Source organism: Castor canadensis, chromosome 11 (genome assembly GCF_047511655.1).
Source record: "Castor canadensis chromosome 11, mCasCan1.hap1v2, whole genome shotgun sequence".
Lineage (NCBI taxonomy): Eukaryota > Metazoa > Chordata > Mammalia > Rodentia > Castoridae > Castor > Castor canadensis.
Window position 1 is genome coordinate 121,851,990 of NC_133396.1, and position 19,085 is coordinate 121,871,074.

The window sequence follows — 19,085 nt, forward strand, 5'->3', positions numbered from 1 at the left end:
AAACCAGAAGCATGTGGTCCCGCAATGCTGAATGCTCATGTTCCTGCAGGTTCCCCCGCTTACCCTTCAGTATGAAGAAAAAGAAGTCCAGTCATGGAGAGGCTCCAAAACTGAGGGAGGGAGAGGGAGTTCTGCAACTTTGCTTACTTTGATAGTTTAAACATACACCCATTTTTAGGTGGGCTGCAGGAAAAATGACTCCACTAGGTCTCTTTCTCAGCTTTAAGATTTTATAGTACCTATGAGGCAACCCTAAACTTGGAAATCTTCAGCAATGATTTTCTTCCTTGCCCTGGGAGTACATGACTTTGAGTTAAGTGTAGTCACTGCCACTGCTCAGCCATTCCCACATACAACTTATCGCCTTGGTGGGTTATCTGATTTTAAGCCTGGATCAGTTTTCGCCCCCATCAAGTGTGTTTCTTTGCTGCTTCTCATAACTGCCCTGCTGCCAGGGGCAGAAAGCATGCAAACTGATTTTAATTTCAGCCCTTGTAAGTTTGTTGCCCTAAAAATCATAGACTATGTTTTCAAGAAGAAATGGTTACATCTCCCCTAATTATTAAAATATTTAGTTGCAAACTGCCTCTATTACTAGTAAAAGCAAAGGTGATCCATTTATTCTAAGCAAATATTTATTACCAATTTCCCTTCAGTTTAGGGTTGGCCCTTTGGTGACAGTATGTCTGAAATAAGGTTCCTGAGAGTAACTCTCCCAGCCATCCCCAGCTCTGGTACTGAGGTAAGTTCTAGAATACAATCCAGTGGAAGTTTGGGCCTGACTATAAAGATCCTTTTAAGGGTGGAAATCAATAGTGCAATTCATCACTAAAGTTAAACTGTCCTTTCTGCAGCTAAGACAATCACAAGTTTATGCACTCTTCACTATTTTTTTTAAAGGCTTCTAATTTTTTTTTTTTTTTGGCAGGGGGATGCTGGGGATTGACCAGAATGCTAAGCGCATGCTCCATGACTAAGCTATCTACTCAATCATTCAAATAGTTTTTGAATAAAATATGTGCTTCTGTCAAACAATACAGGAAGATGTAAATGAAAGGTAAAAGGTCCCTTCTCTCCATCTCCACACCCAGTTCTCCAGTCTTCTCACTCACCAGAATCAGCAAAAACACACACATTTTAACATGAATGAAAACATGCTATTATTTAATTTTTTAAACATGTACTTCATTCTGTTTATCAAACGTATGGCATTCCAAAATACACATACATAATTATATAGTTGATTCTCTATTAATGGGCTTAACAGATTGTTTCTAGTTTTCACATTTTTTTTCTGTACAAACAATACTTTGTGTGTGTGTTTGTATATTGTGTGATGCCTGCATACTGATGCAAGGATGTCTGTGACATAAATTCCTAACAGAATGCAAAGTTAATGCATGAGTTCACTTTTTATTTTCCTAAGTATAGCCAAACTACCCTCAAAACAGTTGAATATTATAAGATGTTTTAATCTGTCAGTATGATGGTAAAAATGAGACTTTGATTACAATTTACATTTACTTAGGAATGAAACAGAACATTTTATATCTATCAGCCAATTAGATTGTTTTCTGTAATTGACCATATTATTTCTTTGCCTATTTTTCTGTTAAGTTGAACAATCCATTCACGTGTAAGAATTATTTATTGTAAGAAAAATAGTCTCTTTTATGGTTTGGTCATCTGTTACAAAAATTTCCCTCCAGTTTGTTGTTTGCCATTCAACTTTATGGTATTTTTTAAATCATAAGGAGTTTTAAATATTTGTGATCAATTAAACTTATCAAAATGATAGCTTCTGGCCTGTGTTAGTCACCTAAAAAAATGCTTCTTTGCTGGGTGTGGTGGCTCACACCTGTAATCCTAGATGTTTGGGAGGCAGATCTTGGGTCAAGGCTAGCCCAGGCAAATAGTTCATGAGACCCCAGATCCAAAATAACCAGAGCAAAATGGACCAGAGGTGTACCTCAAGTGGTAGAATAACTAGTTTGCAAGTGTGAAGCCTTGAGTTCAAACCCCAGGCCCACCAAAACAAAGAAATAAACCCTAAAAAACACTTCTTTGTTTTAAAATAAAAAATTTGCTGTTTTTTTCTAGTATTTTTGTGATTTTTTTATTTTATCTTTTTAGTGGTACAGAGGATTGAATGCAGGGCCTTGTACTTGTTGCTCTATCCCAGTCTGTTTTGCTTTGCTTATTTTTCTTTTAGGGTCTTGTGCTAGCCTAGCCAGGCTAGCCTTGGAATGGGATTCTCCTACCTCTACCTCCCTAGTAGCTGGGATCATAAGTGTGCTCCACCATGCCTGGCTTGCTTTTGAGATACAACTGACTAACTTTAATCCTATCTTACCTCCTGAGTAGCTGGGATTATAGAATGTACCATCATGCCTGGCTCTGATTTTTAAAGTGAACTATTTTAGAGTAATTTAGACTTATAAAACATATGGAATGATAATACATAGCATGCTATATGTTAATTTCTAAAACTTTAATCTACCTGGGAATCTGTTTAAAAGCCTGAAGGGAGGATCAAACTTTTATTTTATACAATTTATTAAAAGTATTTTAATTCTTAAATTAAAAGTATTTAAGAAGTAGTAAAATGTACTTTAAAACATGATTTCAAATCACTTTGTTTCAGCAATGCCTTTTTTTTCCCCCCAGTGCTAGAGCTCCAACCCAGAGCCTCACACCTGCTGGGCTCTGTCACTCAGTTATATCCACAGTCTCAAATCACTTAGTTTCAAAATACTTGGTGATATACAGAGGTACCATAAATCAAGATTTGTAATCATGGGAGGAGTGACTCTGGAAGTTTCCAAAACCTGGTAGAAGCAATAGAGCCAAAATTAGAAATAATTACTGATGGTTATTTTTATGTATCAACCTGGCTAGGCTATGATGCCTAGTTGTTTGGTCACAACTAATCTAGGTATTACAGTGAAGATATTTTATAGATGTGATTAAGACAATCAACTGACGTTAAGTAAAGATGACCCACTCTGTAATGTAGGTGGACCTTGCCAATTGGTGGAAGGCCTTAAGAGTAAAGACTAAAGTTTCCTGAAGAAGCACTTCTCCTCAAGACTGCAACATAGAAACTCCAATCTGAGTTTCCAGATTTCTGGTCTGCCCAGCAGATAATGGACTTGCTAACCCACATGCTGCATGGGTCAATTCCTTCAAAGAAATCTATGTTATATTGGTATATATGTATATATATATACACATATATGTCTATTTCTTTAGGTGTATATATATATATATATATATATAATATATATTATATTCTTAAAGTTCTCAGAATTTCATGTCCTTCTGTATCCTGAAAGGAATCAACTCACCAAGCAGATTATACAATGAAATATAGAGGCAGAAATAAAAAGGCATCCCTACCTTCACAGTACAGCCATAGTGTTTGAAAGGACAGTCCTGTTCAGTCTCAGGACACACAGCAAGGTGTTCATTCACCTACAAAATAGACAGCTACAAGCTACAGTAATCCATCACTGATTCTCCAACTGCCTGGTATATATGCAGCAAGCAAGGAGCCAAGTGGGGCTTGGGAGGAGGTGAGCGACTGGGAGGAGAGAAACTGGTGAGGAAGAGTAGGAGGAACACTGAGAATAGTTTGCAGGGCAAAGGGGAGGGGAAACAGAACCAGTTATCATGGGGATAATTTAATCCTCAGGCCTTTGAGTATGGGATTTTATCAGCCGTACACCACAATGACTGCCTAAACTTTATCTTTACGTAGAATCTTCAATGAGGATTGTTTTTAGTACCTTAGTTCTTGGAATACTCTGCAAACACTTGTTGGGACAAGATACCGGGTACTCAGGACACAAGTTTTCCTTGTGGTTCTGAAACAGAGAAAGTGGGATGAGACATGCTGAGGCCTCTCTTTCTGGCCTCACAGTGATTGCACTTATGTCTCTTTGAGGATAGATGTCATGTGGCTTGACCTCCATAGGAAATTTAGCCTAGTTCTAAAAAAGATTAAAGATGTCTGCTTTCTTGGTATCAATGATAACTAAATTCAATTAAAAAATTCAATATTCTGATTATTCTGAAAGGTCAGAGGGCACAGGACTCAGGAAGGCAGCCTTGGGAATTACCAGTGTGGCTCCTTTGGCACAGGTAAAAGATATCCATGCTCTCTTTTTATGCCGACATTTTGCCTCTTCAGCTAGAGTACAGAATCCAGAGGATAGCCGTTATCGTCACCCCTCTGTCACCCAGGTCTTGTACCCACCCCTCTTTCCACACTCATACACAGTAGGTGCTCAAATGCTATTTCACTTGCCACTAACAAGTGAACAGAGTCCTGCCAATAAGAAGGCTTTAAACCCTTCTCAGAATTTCCCTCTGCTAAGCTTCTTTAGAGCTGATTCTATACATAAGTAAACACAGAATGTGTTTCAGATTCCCCACCTGATTCACTATGATCCTGAGGGAGAATTGAGTCCCATAAAGAGAGTTGGCTCATTTTACCTGCAGATTGATTACTGCCACATCCTTTTTGCAGTAAAGGCATCTTTCCTCTCGAAACTGACAGTATGCGCCCAAATGCTCCTTCAGGTCTTTTCGGAGCACTGCTTCCCAACAGTTCTCATTGGAACAGGGCACAGATTGAAATGAACACTGCTGGAGGTGGTCCTGCAATAGACAACAACAGGCTTATGGGGCCAGGGACAAGGTGGGGCTGGCTGGAAGTCCTAGCAGGGGCGAAAGAATAGAGGGCCAGCTGAGCAGAAAGGCTGGCACAGGACCAATGGGACTCAGCAGCCTCTCCCAAGCTATCATGTTGTCCCCCACTGCCTCTGCCACTTGGACTGGATGCTATGACAGCCAGCCTTGGTTGGTGGGAATTAGGAGGAGAGGTGAAGATGAGAAGGGGATATATGTCAAATTTGTTTTAGATGACCCAGTGACCTGCTCATATTCACAGGTCAGTTCTTGGATATTTCCCTCATGCTTGCCAATTAGTTCATCAGTTCTTTGAGAACATTTGTTTGTTTGTTTGTTTTTTGAGATAGGGTCTCACTATGTAGCCCAGGCTGATCTGGAACTATGTAGCCCAGGTTGGCCTTGAATTTGCTCCCTAGTGCTGAGCAGAAATAAATATGTAAGCATAAGCCTTTTTATTTATTTACTTATTTTGTTGCAGCAGTATGGGGATTGAACTCAGAGTCTTGAGCTTACTAGGAAAGTGCTCAAACACTTGAGCCACACTCCAGTGACAATTTTATTTCTTTTGTGCACTCTCCACCCCCACCCCCAGCGCTTTGTACTGGTCTCTGCAGAGCATATGGTAACAGATGAGACAGAGGAAAAAAAAATGAAGGAGAAAGGTATATCTTGATTGAATAAAGGAAGAAAAGAGGGAGAGCTGTTCCAAAAATGGTAAAGAAAAGGAGTCAGAGGAAACACAGGCTGACAGGTTCAAGTGAGAAGGGCCGGACTTGTAGAATCAGGAAATATTCTTAACCAGAATACTAGAGATCAGTACCACCAGTGTTCATTTTTAAAACAGGCATAATTCAACCAAAACCCCTGGATCATGGCAAGTTATTGAAATGCTGACAAGGTACCAGAAGCTTAGTGAACTTGTTTTGCTGCAAGATCCTTTCAGAGTTGGCATGCTAAGGCCCACAGGCCTAGTTTGGTCTGCTACTTGTCTTTGTAAATACCATTTTATTGGACGCCTGTTCATTCACATACTGTCTTTGGCTGCTTCCCTTAACATGGGAGGGCTGAGTAGTTGTGACAGAGACTGGATAGCCTGCACAGCCTAAACTATTTACCGTCTGGCTTTTGGCAGCAGCAGTTAGCTGCCTCTCTGAAGGAAGAGCGTGAACAGTTTCTGCAGCAGGATAAAGATTAGAGCTATTTTCCTTGGCCTGTGGTAGTAAAGAGCAAATAGTGATAACAGTCAAAATTGATATCCTCAAGATTTATAGATATTACTCTTCAACTCTCACTCAAACAGCCAATATTCATCAAAACTCCACTACTTGTAAGATCCTTCACATCATCGCAGAAGGGAGAGGGGGACAGGAATTAGGGGAAATAAAAAGGAAGTAGGCACCAAGAAACCAGACCCAGTTCTCCAGAAACCTGTGGTTTGTTTACTAAAATTACTTGGTAGATCATTTGAGCCCCATTTCCTTTTCATGCTTAGCGACAACAAAGTTGGAAGTGAGGCCTTGCTCTAAGACCTGCCACTCAAAGCAAATGGCAAAGGACAGTCACATGAAAAGAAAAAAGTTCTGTGAGCCTCCAAAGCAATCTAGGCTAACTAGGAAATTGTGCACTTTTATTACCTCAGTGCCTGGGGATCTGGAGGCGTGATAAAGGCTGAATCATCTGAAATATATGTTCCAAACTGTGTGGGTGTGAGGGAAATTTCCAGCAGTCTCTAAGCAGTCCCTGGAAGCTGGAGATGCCTGAGTCTTAGTCACTTGTAGTGTGATCAAGACTGATGGCGTCTGCCAAGCAGGGCTGCATTTGCAGCTGCCCATTAACAGCCTTCTCCAGCTGCATGAAAAAGCAGCTCAGATAGTTTCATTTAACAGGAATGCAGCTCTCCTTCACCTATGCTTACCCTACACCTGTTTCTTTGCACTTCATATCAATACTTCATCCCTAAACCACATCCTATCTCAGTCCTGGTCTGTGTGATCTGCCTTGGATCACACACCCTGTAGGCCAACGCCTGCACATCACAGCACCAGAAGACAGAGCAAATGCTTTTGCTGAGGGATCCTTATAATTGTGTCTTTCTGTGGTCATGCCTACCTCCCATATTAAAGTCTCCAAATCCTTCACAGCCTCCCGAAATAACACACCCTTGCTTGAGAGTTTGTTTTGCCTCACAACCCTTTGGCTCAATGATCCCTAACTCACAGTTTAGGGTCTAGCATACACAGCATGTCCTCCCTGTGCTACATACAGAATGAACCTCTTCATTTATACCTTGGGGTGCTGCAGCACTGCCACTCACTGTACTGCTAGCCTGAGAGTCCTTTGAGGGCAACTCAGTGGATCCCTCCACCATGCTTATCCAGGAACTGACGTGTAAAGGGGTTTAGTGCATGTCACTGGAAGGATGACACAGGCAAATATTGGTCATGAGTAATACCAACCTGATATCGTCCCAGAATAATCTTGGCATTACATCCAGGAGCATTTTTGCAATATACGTATAAATTGAGGACTTCCCTTTTGCAGCAATTATCTTTAAATATCTAAAAGAAAAACATGATAGGTCTCACACACCAATGCTTTACAGCAATTCAAATGGAGCTATTATTAGTTTGGTCTTCAAGTATAACTCAAAAGTCAGGTGGAAACTTCCAGACAGTGGTTGGAATGGAAATATCACAGTCATCACCACATTAAAAGAAAAAGTTGTCTCAGACACATAGTTCTAACAAGCCAGTTAATTCAATGCTCAATGCAGCAAACTGCAGCTACAAGAATCTCATGGTGAACTTGACCTAACACAGTCAAAAGTCAGGTGGTAGGTGCTATGACCAATGCCCACACTTTCAGCTTCCCATCCCAGAATAAATCATCAGAGTGTCATTGAAGCTGTGCTGACTTGCTCTTTCAGTACAAACCAGAAGTTGGCAAACTTTCTCTGTAAAGACTCAGATAGTAAATACTTTCAGCTTTACAAGAAGCCACATCACAATCATATCTGCTGCTGCATTTGAACTCTGCTATTCACAATATTTACATGAACAAGCATGGCTGTGCTCTAATAAAACATTTATGCACAATAAAATATGAATTTTATTCAATTTCATTTGTCACAGAACATTGTTTGATTTTTAAAATAAATTTTGATTTTGAAATAGTTTACAAGAAGTTGCAACAATAGAAAAATTTTTTGTGCATCTCTCTCTTGATTCTTTTCAACCATTTAAAAATGTAAAAACAGGTGGCAGGTTGGATTTGCCCCAATGCTATAATATGCTAACCCCTGATCTAGTGGGTCAGACAGACACAGACACTGTGTACACCAGAGCCTCTGAGAGGCATCTGAAAAATGCATCAGAAGGAGTATCAGAAGGAGCAGGCACATCGGACCAGGTGCTCAGGGAAAGCCTCCCGGAGGAAATGAAGCTTAAACATCCTGCAGTGGGTTGTTAGAAGAAGAAAACTGGACTTAAAGAGAAGTTTTTGGGGAGAAAATTTTGTCATGACGGTTAGTTAGACAATGTTTTCTTCGATACACCACCAAAAGAATAAGCAATCAAGATCCGAAAAAAAAAAACCCCAGAAAAATTGGATTTCATCAAAGTGAAATCTTTTTCTGCTTCAAAGGACACCGTTGAGAAAGTGAAGACAACCCATGGAATGGGAGAAAAATATCTGCAAGTCATATATATGATAAGAAGCTTGAATCCAAAATATATAAAGAATTCTTAAAACTCAACAATTAGAGACAAATAACCCAATTTAAAAATAGGCAAAGGAACTGAATAGGCATTTCTACTAAAAAGATATACAAGTAGCCAATCAGCACATGAAAAGATACTCAACATCATCAGCCATAGGGAAAAAGCAAAAAAAAAAAAAAAGCAAATTCACATCACAAATAAATACCACTTCATGCCCACAAGGAAGGCTATAATTGGAAAGACTGAGAATGACAATTTTTGCTGAGGATTTGGAGAAATTAGGACCTATATACATTGCTGGTAGGAAACGGTGCCGCTTACTTGGGGAACGGTTGAGCAGTTCTCATAATTTTAAGCATAGAGTTGCCATATGACTCAGTAATTCCACTCTTAGGAATATACCCAACAGAAATGAAGACAGGGCCACGTAAAAACCTGCACATGCATACTTACAGAGGCATTATTCACAACAATCCAGAAGTAGGAACAACCCAAATGTCCACTGACTGGTGAATGGACAAACAGTATGTGTCATAGCCAAATGACAGAAAGGTCTGTGGCAATGAAAACCAGTGAAGAACTGATGTATTCTGTAACATGGAAGAACCTTGAGGACATTATGCCAAGTGAAAGAACACAGACCCAAAAGGCCACACAGTGCATGATTCCATTTATGTGAGATGTCCAAGGACAAATCCAAGGGGAGAGGAGATGGGGGAAGAGCCGTGACTGCCAGTGGGCATGGGGTTTCTTTCTGCACATCACATGTGCAGTGTGATAGCTGCACAGCTCTGTGGATACACTAAGACCCACTGACGTATACACTGTAAAGTTTATGTATGTGAAAGTGTATCAGTACAGTTGTTATTATACGTAATAATAAGAGGAAGTTTTAACAGTTAGCCAGATGAGAAGGTGAATTCCAGGAAACAGAATGCTCCATTTTTTCCAGAAGGTCAAGGTGGCTGGAGCCAGTGTAGGAAAGGGGTACAGAGAAGGCAGGAGAGATCTGGGGTTGGGGTTTGACCAGTAAAACCCACACAAGCCTCCCTCAAACAGTGGCAAGAGGAGGGTCTGACCTGACCCCACAGAGAGGAACATGGACTCCAAGAAAGTTGTCCCTTCCCCACTCTCCTGCTCCAGCCTGAACATCAGTTTGGCCCAGGAGACTGGCTTCCTCTCCATCATCCAAACCAAATCTCTTACCTCCTGAGATTTGATAACTTCTTTATCTACAGGGCAGATTGGCACTGAGTTTAATTTTCTGGAGAGAAAAATAAAAATAGAACCAGTTAGGTGTTTAACATCAATGGTTCTTCCAAGAGCAGCCCAGCACTCCAGCCACACTGCATCCTTGAGCAGGCCCATCCCTGTCGTTGCACATGCTGTTCCCTCTACCCAGAAGGCATCCCTGTGCCCCTCTGTCACCCCCCACCCTCCAGTCTTTCAGTCTGCTAGAGAAACTCCCATTCATCCTCCTGGATGCAGTCAAACATGGAATTCCCCAGACAGTGTTAAATGCCCCCATCCTTTGTTTATCACACCGTGACACAATCTGTCTTCTTCCTTAGACTGGGACATTCTAGAGGGCAGACATCAGGCTTTGTTCCACACTGTACCTCTGGCTCTTTACCTCCATAGACTTGAGCTCAGGTGAGCAAAGTGCCTGGAGAACACAGGTGCTGAATGTGCACACAGATGCTAAATACACACACAGATGCTGAATGCACAAACAGGTAAATGAAGGAGAAGGTGCAGGAACAAACCCTGGCAGGGTATAACTGCCTTACTGTCCCCATAGAAGCCCCCAACACCTGCTTCCATGTCTCTTCTGGTTTCGTCCCTCAAAACGGTGTGACCGGAATTGCTGTAGTTTGGATGTTGAATGTGTCCCAAAGGCCCATTCATTAAGAACGTGGTCCCCCGGGTGGTGCTGCTGGAAAGTGGTGGAACCTTCGAGAGGCTGGGCCTAGTGAGCGATCCTGAAGTCATTGGGGGGGGTGCCCATGAAAGGATGGTGGGGCCCATGCCCCTTCCTCTCCCTTTCTTGTGTTTCCTGGCTGATAAGGGGAGTGTTTTTGCTCCACCATGTGCTCCCGCCATGATATGCTGCCTCATTACAGGTCAAAACAGTGGAACCAACTGATCATGAACTGAAACTTCTAACTGAACCAAAATAAATCTCTTCCCTTTATAAGTGAATTACCTCAAGTATTTTGTTAGAGACCAAAAGCCAGCTAACAGATTTTACAGCTGCTCAAGGGTAGACAGCAGCCATGGCAACCAGGTTCCTTGTAAATGTCACAGCCCTTCTGCCCCAAGGCAAAGAACCGTCAAGCCCTTCCCAACATCCAGCTCCCCACAACAGACTATGTCTATAGGCTTACTCTCCCATGCAAGACAAGTACAGTGCGAATTTTAAGAAAAGTTGAATATCTACAAATGAGTGGCAAAAAAAAAAAAAAATGAAGATTACTCTTCAGGCCCTCACAGGGGGCTTCTGGGAGAGCTACTCCTATCTGTGGTTCTATGGCCAACCACAGCAATTCCCAAAACCATGATTACAGTTGAGTGGTCACAGCTGGCTCTCAGATTCCAGGAACGCCTGGGCTGGTTCTGGTCTCCTGTGGCCGAGCCACAAACCCTGCCCACTCACCTCAAGGACAGGATGCAGCCCTGGCAGAAGCGGTGCCCACAACCTGTCTGGTGGGGGTTGTGAAGCACCGAGTGGCAGAAGGCACACTTGTAGCGCTCTTCCAGTTGCTCCACAAACTGGTACTCAGTGTTGGGCTCAAAGTCCAAGGAAATGGAGTTGCCAGAATTTTGGCGGATGAAACCACAAGGGGCACTTCCTTGCTCCTCAGAAGAAGCCATTCTGGGGAGCCAGGGAAAAAGAAGGAACACGAAGTGTGAAAACACCCAAACAACTACAGCCCTCAAGTGTTTCATTGCTTGTTTCATAATTAGCGAGCCTCCCATATGGTCATTCCGTTATGACTTTTCAATAACCATTACAACTTCCTGCCACTGGAGGGCGCATTCAAAGGTGAGATGACTTTGAGGGGCTGGGGGTGGTGGTGGGGGGAAGCTGGTCCAGGTGTCTTCTAGCAAGACTCTATGAGACTTTAGCTCTTTCCCCATCAAAACATAGTCAGGTGTTGCCTACATCATAAGCAACTGTGATGGATTTTTCTTTCAAAATTGAGAGAATTAAATATTTTATTAAAATTTTTCAGAAGAAAAAGTCTTACACACTTCTTCTCATCAAGCTCAATCTCTCTCCTCTTTCCCTCTCTTCCTCTCTCTACCCACCACTGCAATTCCTTGAATATTTATGTCTCTCCAAATGCTTATGTTGAAATCCTAGCCCACAAGGTGATAGTATTAGGAGGTGTGGCCTTTGGGAGGTATTAGGCCGTGTGGGTGGAGTCCTCCTGAATGAGATTAGTGCCCTTATAAAAGAGGCCAGAAAGCTCCCTTCCCCTCTTGCTGCCATGTAATACAATAAATCTGCATCCTAGAAGAAGGCCCTCACCACAGCACATCCATGATGACACCCTGATCTCAGACTTCCAGCCTCCAAAACTGTGAGAAAAAAATTTCTGCTCTTTTTTAGCCACTTGGTCTATGTTACCTGGTTACAGACAGCAACCCAAACTAAAACAAGTACCAAACTGCATCATTTCTCCCTTAAAACTAAATAAGGAGCTTCTAACTCCTTTCGCATCCAATCCTTTCTCCATGTTACATAGCCAGGGTGATATTTTCTAAATGCTAGTAGGATTCATCTTTCATTAGCTTCCCTGAGATCTAGGAAGAAGTCTTGAATGCTAAACAGGCAACGAGCCTCTATCCTCCCCACCCAGCAGTATTCTGGACCTCTCTCACCCCTTGCTTTCTGCACTCTAGCCATACGGGCTCTGTTCATTCTTCCAATACAGCATGATCTCTCTCACCACAGAGGCTTTGCACAAGCTGTTGCTTGTCTGGAGTGTGCCCCCATCCCCTTCCAGTCTTCCTCACATAGCTATCTCACACTTATGCTTCAAACTGTCATTTTGAGTGTGATATCTCCAGGTAAGCTTGCTTTCCTCCTCCTGGTTTACCCACCAGTCTGTAAAACATGCATGTGACTTTCAGAGAGCAGCTGGGAATATGGGTGGGTGAGGGGGAAGATTTTTCATTAGATAATCCTGTTGAATTTTTAAACATGAATTTCTTACCAATTCAAAAATAAATACATATATAAAAACAAAACCCAAACATGCACTGACTCATATCACTAGGTTCCTTTCCTCCAGAGCAATATTTGGCTTGCAATAAGACATGCACTTGTGTGATGATGTGATTTATGTCTGCGTCCCTCAGAGACACACAAGACACATCTGGTCTTGCTCATCTTTGCATCGCCACCCCCAGCACGGCACCTGGTATGGAGAACTCAGCTATTTGTTGAATTAATGTTTTGGAATGGATTTTTCAGAAAAACAAAAACCCTCTACAGTGCGGCTGTATTAATGTTGACTTCTAATACAGCATGTATTAATGTAGACTTCTTCCTACCTTTGAAAATGTGGTGAAAACTCTAGACCTGTTCCCCACAAAAAGTCCGCACACCTGACCTTCTGAATATACCTGGTCCCCAGGTTAAGAGCAGCCTGCCTCCCCAGCAGGAAGGTTGTGACTCTGGGGCACAGTATTTGGCGCAAATGGTTAGTATGGAGTCTTGCAAATGGTTGCATAAGGGGATCTTCCAGGGTGGTCTCTCGGGATGCTATCCTTCCACGTGGCCAGGGTCAGAAAAGCTTGGCCTGCAGACTCCTTTGGTCTGGCTGCTTGAGATCTTCATGGCTCTCCTGCAGCTGGTGAGCTTATCTGGGCCTGGGAAGCTCTGCATGGCCTGACAGCTGGGTGAGAGATGCATGGCCTTACTTGTCCCCAGCTCTACTTAGGTCACCTTCTGGCCTCTGACCCTGTTGGACTGCTTGGAGTCTGGGATGTGGTGTGCAAGAATGGAGCAGAGGAAGCAATGGGTCTCTTTGGGCAAATAATCTTTGTCCCCAAAGGAGCCTGACAGGATGGGGATTTTTTTCCATTCCTGAGGTCTGAGACCAAAGCCCCACCCCTTCCTTTCTGCATGTGTTTCCTGCAAAACCTCAAGGGCGGTCGGGTCGGTGAGCAGTGTGAGATGTGATTGTTCCTCTTTCAATATGGCTTGCCCTTGGGATTTAACACAATTTGAATTGTGAAGGTGAAGGCACAGCATATGATGTTCACACACAACCCCAAAGACCAAGACCCACCTTTCTTTCCGAGAACTGGAAAAACCAATTTAACATTGGCCTAAAATGCCCTGTAGGCTCTAGTCCCAAGGACAGCTGACACTTCACATCTTGTGACCTTATGCCATCTATGCCCCTTTGGGATTCTCTCCTGAGACCAGGCTCATGTCTGTGTCACACAGCATCTAATATGGGCTTTCAGAGATGGACCCCACGCCACAGGTTCATTCAACCCCTAGAACAAGGCAAGGGTGTGTGCAAAACTCAACTCAGTTTCCCTCCACTCCACCTGTCTCTCTGCCAGAATAAGACTGTACTGTCTTTGTCTGTATGTATGTCCATCTTTTTCTACAAGAGCAGTGCTCAAGGTTTTTGGTCGAAGGAACCCTCCCCTTTTAACATGCTATGGCTTGAATATGTGTCTCCCCAAATTCCTGTGTTGGAATCCAAGATCCAATGTGGTAGTATTAAGATGTGGAGCTTTTAAGAGGTGATTAAGCTGGGTGCATTCCTGCAATCCCAGCAGTCACACATGGGAGCCTGAGGCAGGAGGATCATGAGTTCAAGGCTAGCCTGGCTACGTAGTGAAACCTTGTCTTAAAAAGAGAAAAAAAAAAAGAGGTGATTAAGTCATAAGGGCAGAAAACTACTGCTTTTGCCCTTCTGATTTTCTAACAGCTATAAGACATCATCTTGGGATCAGAACAGCCTTCACCAGGCACAAGGAGCTTGCCGGGTGCCTTGACCTAGGACTTCCAGGCCTCCAGAACTTTGAAAAATACACTTCCGTTCTTTATAAATTACCTGATCTGAGGTGTAGTAGTGCAAACAAAGACAATACCCTTAAAAACTGAGGACTTAAAGGCCCAGGATAGTCTACACAATATTGAAGGAGAAGAACAGAGACTGACAGTACCCAAAGCAAAATCTATTATAAAGCTACAGTAATAAACACACTGGAGTACTGGCAAAGAACAGACACACCGACTCATAGAACAGAATAGAGAGCCCAGAAATAGACCCACCTAAATGCAGTTAAGTGACCTTGGACAAAGCAAAAGGCAGTATTGTACAATGGAGTGAAGTGCTTTCAAGAAATGGTGTGGGAACAACTGGATATCCACCTGCAAAAAATGAATCTAGACACAGATCTTACATCCTTCACAGAGATTAACTTAAAATGGATCACAGACATAAATGTAAAACACAAAACTATACAGCTTGGACTGTGAGTCTTTTACCTCTACCTGCTCAGTATCTGGGATTACAGGCATACACCACCATGATTGGCCCTGAATGTCCATATAGCTTAGGAGAAAAATCTAGAATGAACTTGGGTTTGGCAACGACTTTTTAGATATGACACCAAATGCATGATCAATGACAGAACTGATAAGCTAGACTTCCGCTCAGTTTTTCTGTGAACCTAACAATGCTCTAAAATAAAATCTTTTTTGTGTGTGAATTATATCTATTGCTTTTTAACATATTTGAGAGTAAGACTGAAGAATTTTAAAACATTCCAATGTTAATTTAACATAATAAGCCAGTTATATGTTAACATAAATAATATTTTAAAGAAAAATAACCATTTTCTCAAATTAAAAAAAAACCAGTAAGTAGGTTGGCACTGGTTTACGTTTTTGCACATCTCTTTAAAATCTGGCATAATAGCACACAGCTGAATTCTTAGATCTGCTCTTGCATTCAGTCTTCTGCAGCCTCACACCTCACACAGCTCCTGGAAAACACCTCCGAATTTGTGAAAGAAGAGCAAAAGTGGCAGATGATGTGTTAGTTTGAGAATAGTTGGTGTTTTGGTTTGGCAGTAACAGGGTTTGAACTCAGGGCCTTGAGCTCTCGAGGCAGGAACTCTACCACTGGAGCCACCCCCTCCTGGCCTAGACTGTGAGCCTCCTATTTGCACCATCGCACCCAGCTATTGGTCGAGACTGGGGTCTCACTAACGTTTGCCTGGACTGGCCTCAAACTTTGATCCTCCTGATCTCCACCTCCCTAGGGGTGACCCACCACCCTGGGTTGAAAATGGTTTTGACCATGCAGAGCCCCTGAAAGTTGTCAGGCATCCCCAGGGAGGGTTGTGCTAGTACATGTTTAACAGTCTGCCCTCTGGGGAAGAGTCTGCAGCATTCGCCAGCGTCTGTGGTTACATACACCCACCATGGCTGCTCTCCAGGTACTAATGCAAGAGGTCACTGAACTCCAGGTGGGAGAAGATGCACACAGGTGGCTCTTACCTGGGCACACCTGAAGTTAGAAAGCGCTCAGTAATGCTTTCCCAGTAAGAGGTGCTCTGGGCACCCTAGGGAAGCCTCGGACTCACTCTGGGAAGCACAGTTTTGTTAGCCTACTGCTGGATCTTGCCACTGTGACTCTCAGACACTGGATGCTGTGCATTCAGGGCAGGCTTGAGGACTGCAAGCCTGCTCCCTCCTCTCCCCACCCACAGTGTGTATTTCCCAGGCCTGCTGAATGCAGGGCACCTACCGACCTTGTTCACCATCTATTGTCTTATCCAACAACTGCTTTTATGAAATCGGGTTTTTAATCGCATTACACATTTTGAAAACTCATCAGTTGTGTCCAGTTGTAAGACAGGGACTTCAGATGCTGACTCTCAGAGCAGGGTCCTGCTCCTTCCTCCCAGGCTTCCTCAGGCTCTGCCCACTCTGCTCAGCCATCAGAGGACCCAACAATAGAACGACAGATGCGTCTCTCTCTAATGGATTAGACTTTTCCCGCTGGCACTGGAGGCAGTGCCTCATTGGAGGCAGCTACTTCATGGGGAAGCACTGCACTTTATATAAATCTTCCCCTCTGTGTAGCAGGCTTATGTAACAGGAACAGCAAAGTGGTTCAGTTCCGACAAAAAAGAAAACCATCACCACACCCACTAATAACAGAGCTTGTGCGTCACCTTTCTGCAGTCAACAGTGTCTCATTCTTGCCCGTGGTGGCATGCACACCATGATTCGCCTGTTGAGGAGTTATTAGACCATGCCAGGAAACACAGAAGATCTCAGCCAGCCACTCCCTAAAAACTCCTACTTTCTTTGAAACACCATTGTTTTGTTTCAGAAACAGGTGTATCTTTGCTGGGAGACTTTTTTAGAAATTCCAAAGGAAAGCTGTGGATGTCACAATTTAATTTTTTTTTTGGCAGTGCTGAAGTTTGAACTCAGAGCCTTGTGCTTGGTAGGCAGATGCTCGACCACTTGAGCAATGTTCCTAGCCTTTTTTGCTTTAGGGTTTTGTTTTTGTTTTTGTTTTTTTTCATAGGGTCTGATGGTTTTCTAGGGCCGGCCTTGAACCAAGATCCTCCTACTTATGCCTCCCACGTAGCTGGGATTACAGAATGTACCACCACACCTATTTTATTTGTTGGGATAGAAGGTTTCACTACTCTTTGCCTGGTTGGTCTTGAACCTCAATTCTCCTGACCTCTACCTCCGAAGTAGATAGGATTATAGGTGTCAGCTACCACACATATTTCTTCTGACTCATTTCTAGGGAACATATAAAAAATAGTCTCACATTTTGAAGCAGCATGCACTTTACCTTTACCTAAAACGAAAAGGACATGTGTCTTGGTTTAGTCTCAGGTTTAACAAAGAAATGTAGGCCCTTGTCTGTCTGCCTATACCACCCTGTTTAGACTCATAGAGGTTGTGAAAATTTGGGTATTTTTTTATATACTATGTTATTGTTCCTAAGATATGAGCCCAGGGACCATGTATATCTCCATGGTTTTCAAGTTCTGATCTTGGAAAATTACTGGTCACTATGACGGCCATTGCAAAGGGAAGAGGGCACAGGACCAGAGAGCTTGGCTCCATTTCTGCCTGGTCCTTCACCAGCTATGAAACCTTGGAGGAGACACCACTCTACTGCCTGCCCACTGTTGGCCCATTGGTCTACCCATTCTCGAAGTGACAGAGTAAGTACCGCATCCTCTGTTAGGTCCTGAGACTGCAGTGGCCTATGACATGCGACCGCCCTCGAAGCCCTCCAAGGGCAAAGGAAACCAGGCATGCAAAGTTGATAAATTACAATATTCTGGTGGCAGGTGCCACCAAAGAGAGACTTATACAAAGGACTGTTGGTGCTGAGATGAGGCATAGCAAACATTTTCTGAAGTCTACTGATTTCACAGAGAAGAAAGCATGTCAGCTGATCTGGAAGAAGGTGAATTTCCTAGATGAAAGACATGAAAGAATTTCCCAAAGGGTTTTATAAAAGTTCTACAATGGTTAATAGTTAACTGTTGCCAGAGGGGACATAAAGGAACAGCTGAGTCATTTGCTGCCTGCTAGGTCCACTCTATTTTCTCACTCTACCAGGTTCTGTACCTTGTTGACCCCACAAATCTTGTTCCCCAGGTTCCCTCCAGGTTCCCTTGCTTCTGGCTGGGTTCAGCCAATGAACGGCCATGGAAGGAGACAGAAGTGAGAGGAAGAAGCCTGGGGACTTCTCCCTGATCCCAGAGGGCTGGGCAGCATCTTGAGGTGACCTGGTTTCCTCCGTGGTTCTAACCACTGCCAGATGGCCCCTCTCTGTGCACAAGTTCCTGCCACACCAGCCCAGGACAGCTCCCATCCCCTCAGCTGCAGAACTACCAACCACTGTCCCCTCCTTGTCTTCACTGTAGAGGGGTGCAGCTTTCTGCTCTGTCTCAACTCTCTGAATCTCCTCTTGGCTTCCCAGCTTTTCCATAGCCTGTGCACAGATTCTTGCAGAATTGTCAGAAACACCCGGAAAGGCCTGTGAGGTACTAGTGCGCAGACAGGGTGAGGAACCCTGAATGAACGCTATAGCCATGAATTTCCCATTTTACCCTGTGGTTTGATCTTTCCAGGGATGACAAAATGGAGGGTGGTACCCTAGGAATTTTACACTACTACAATAAAGCAAAGGGGGTGACAGCTTTGCCAGATCCAAGGCAGGCAGCCCACATCTGCGAAGCATTTCTGAGGTAGAATGCATAGGTTTGGAAATTGATTAGCACTTCTAAGGAGGGGTGAGACAGAGGAGAGGAGAGAACAATGCCAGGTTCCAGGGGAGGATGGTAAATGATGACAGTGAGACAGGAGAAAAGAGGGAAACCAAAGGCAGGGGTAGGAGACCTCTCAAGTTCAGATGCCTTCTGGAACATCTTAGCAGAATGGGGTGAGTCAGACCAGCTGACTTCTTTTTTTTTTCTTTTTTGTGGTGCTGGGGTTTGAACTCAGGGCCTACACCTTGAGCCACTCCACTAGCCCTTTTTTTGTGAAGGATTTTTTCAAAATAGGTGCTCATGAACTATTTGCCCAGGCTGGCGTTGAACCATGCTCCTCTTGATCTCTGCCTCCTGAGTAGCTAGGATTATAGG

The 19,085-nt window shown here is 43.3% G+C and overlaps 1 protein-coding gene and 1 long non-coding RNA gene across 6 annotated transcripts in view; one reads left to right on the forward strand and one right to left on the reverse strand.

Moving 5' to 3' along the window:
• The window catches only part of LOC141413947 (uncharacterized), a 15,132-nt gene extending 11,922 nt beyond the window's left edge, over window positions 1-3,210 (forward strand). The window contains exons 2-3 of the long non-coding RNA XR_012439001.1: window positions 657-742; window positions 929-3,210. This is a non-coding gene — a long non-coding RNA (uncharacterized lncRNA). The remainder of the gene's footprint in view (window positions 1-656; window positions 743-928) is intronic.
• The window catches only part of Traf5 (TNF receptor associated factor 5), a 45,263-nt gene that overhangs the window by 9,267 nt on the left and 16,911 nt on the right, over window positions 1-19,085 (reverse strand). For 4 of the 5 annotated variants that reach the window (XM_074048386.1, XM_074048382.1, XM_074048383.1 and 1 more), the window contains 8 exons: window positions 11,071-11,289; window positions 9,621-9,678; window positions 7,152-7,253; window positions 5,811-5,906; window positions 4,498-4,662; window positions 3,789-3,866; window positions 3,400-3,474; window positions 1-64 (listed from right to left, as the gene is read on the reverse strand). The exon at window positions 1-64 is cut by the window's left edge and continues 29 nt beyond it. In XM_074048386.1, coding sequence (XP_073904487.1) covers window positions 1-64; window positions 3,400-3,474; window positions 3,789-3,866; window positions 4,498-4,662; window positions 5,811-5,906; window positions 7,152-7,253; window positions 9,621-9,678; window positions 11,071-11,288 — 856 coding nt within the window. In that variant the 5' untranslated portion in view covers window position 11,289. The remainder of the gene's footprint in view (window positions 65-3,399; window positions 3,475-3,788; window positions 3,867-4,497; window positions 4,663-5,810; window positions 5,907-7,151; window positions 7,254-9,620; window positions 9,679-11,070; window positions 11,290-19,085) is intronic. The other variant, XM_074048385.1, reaches the window with a different exon arrangement.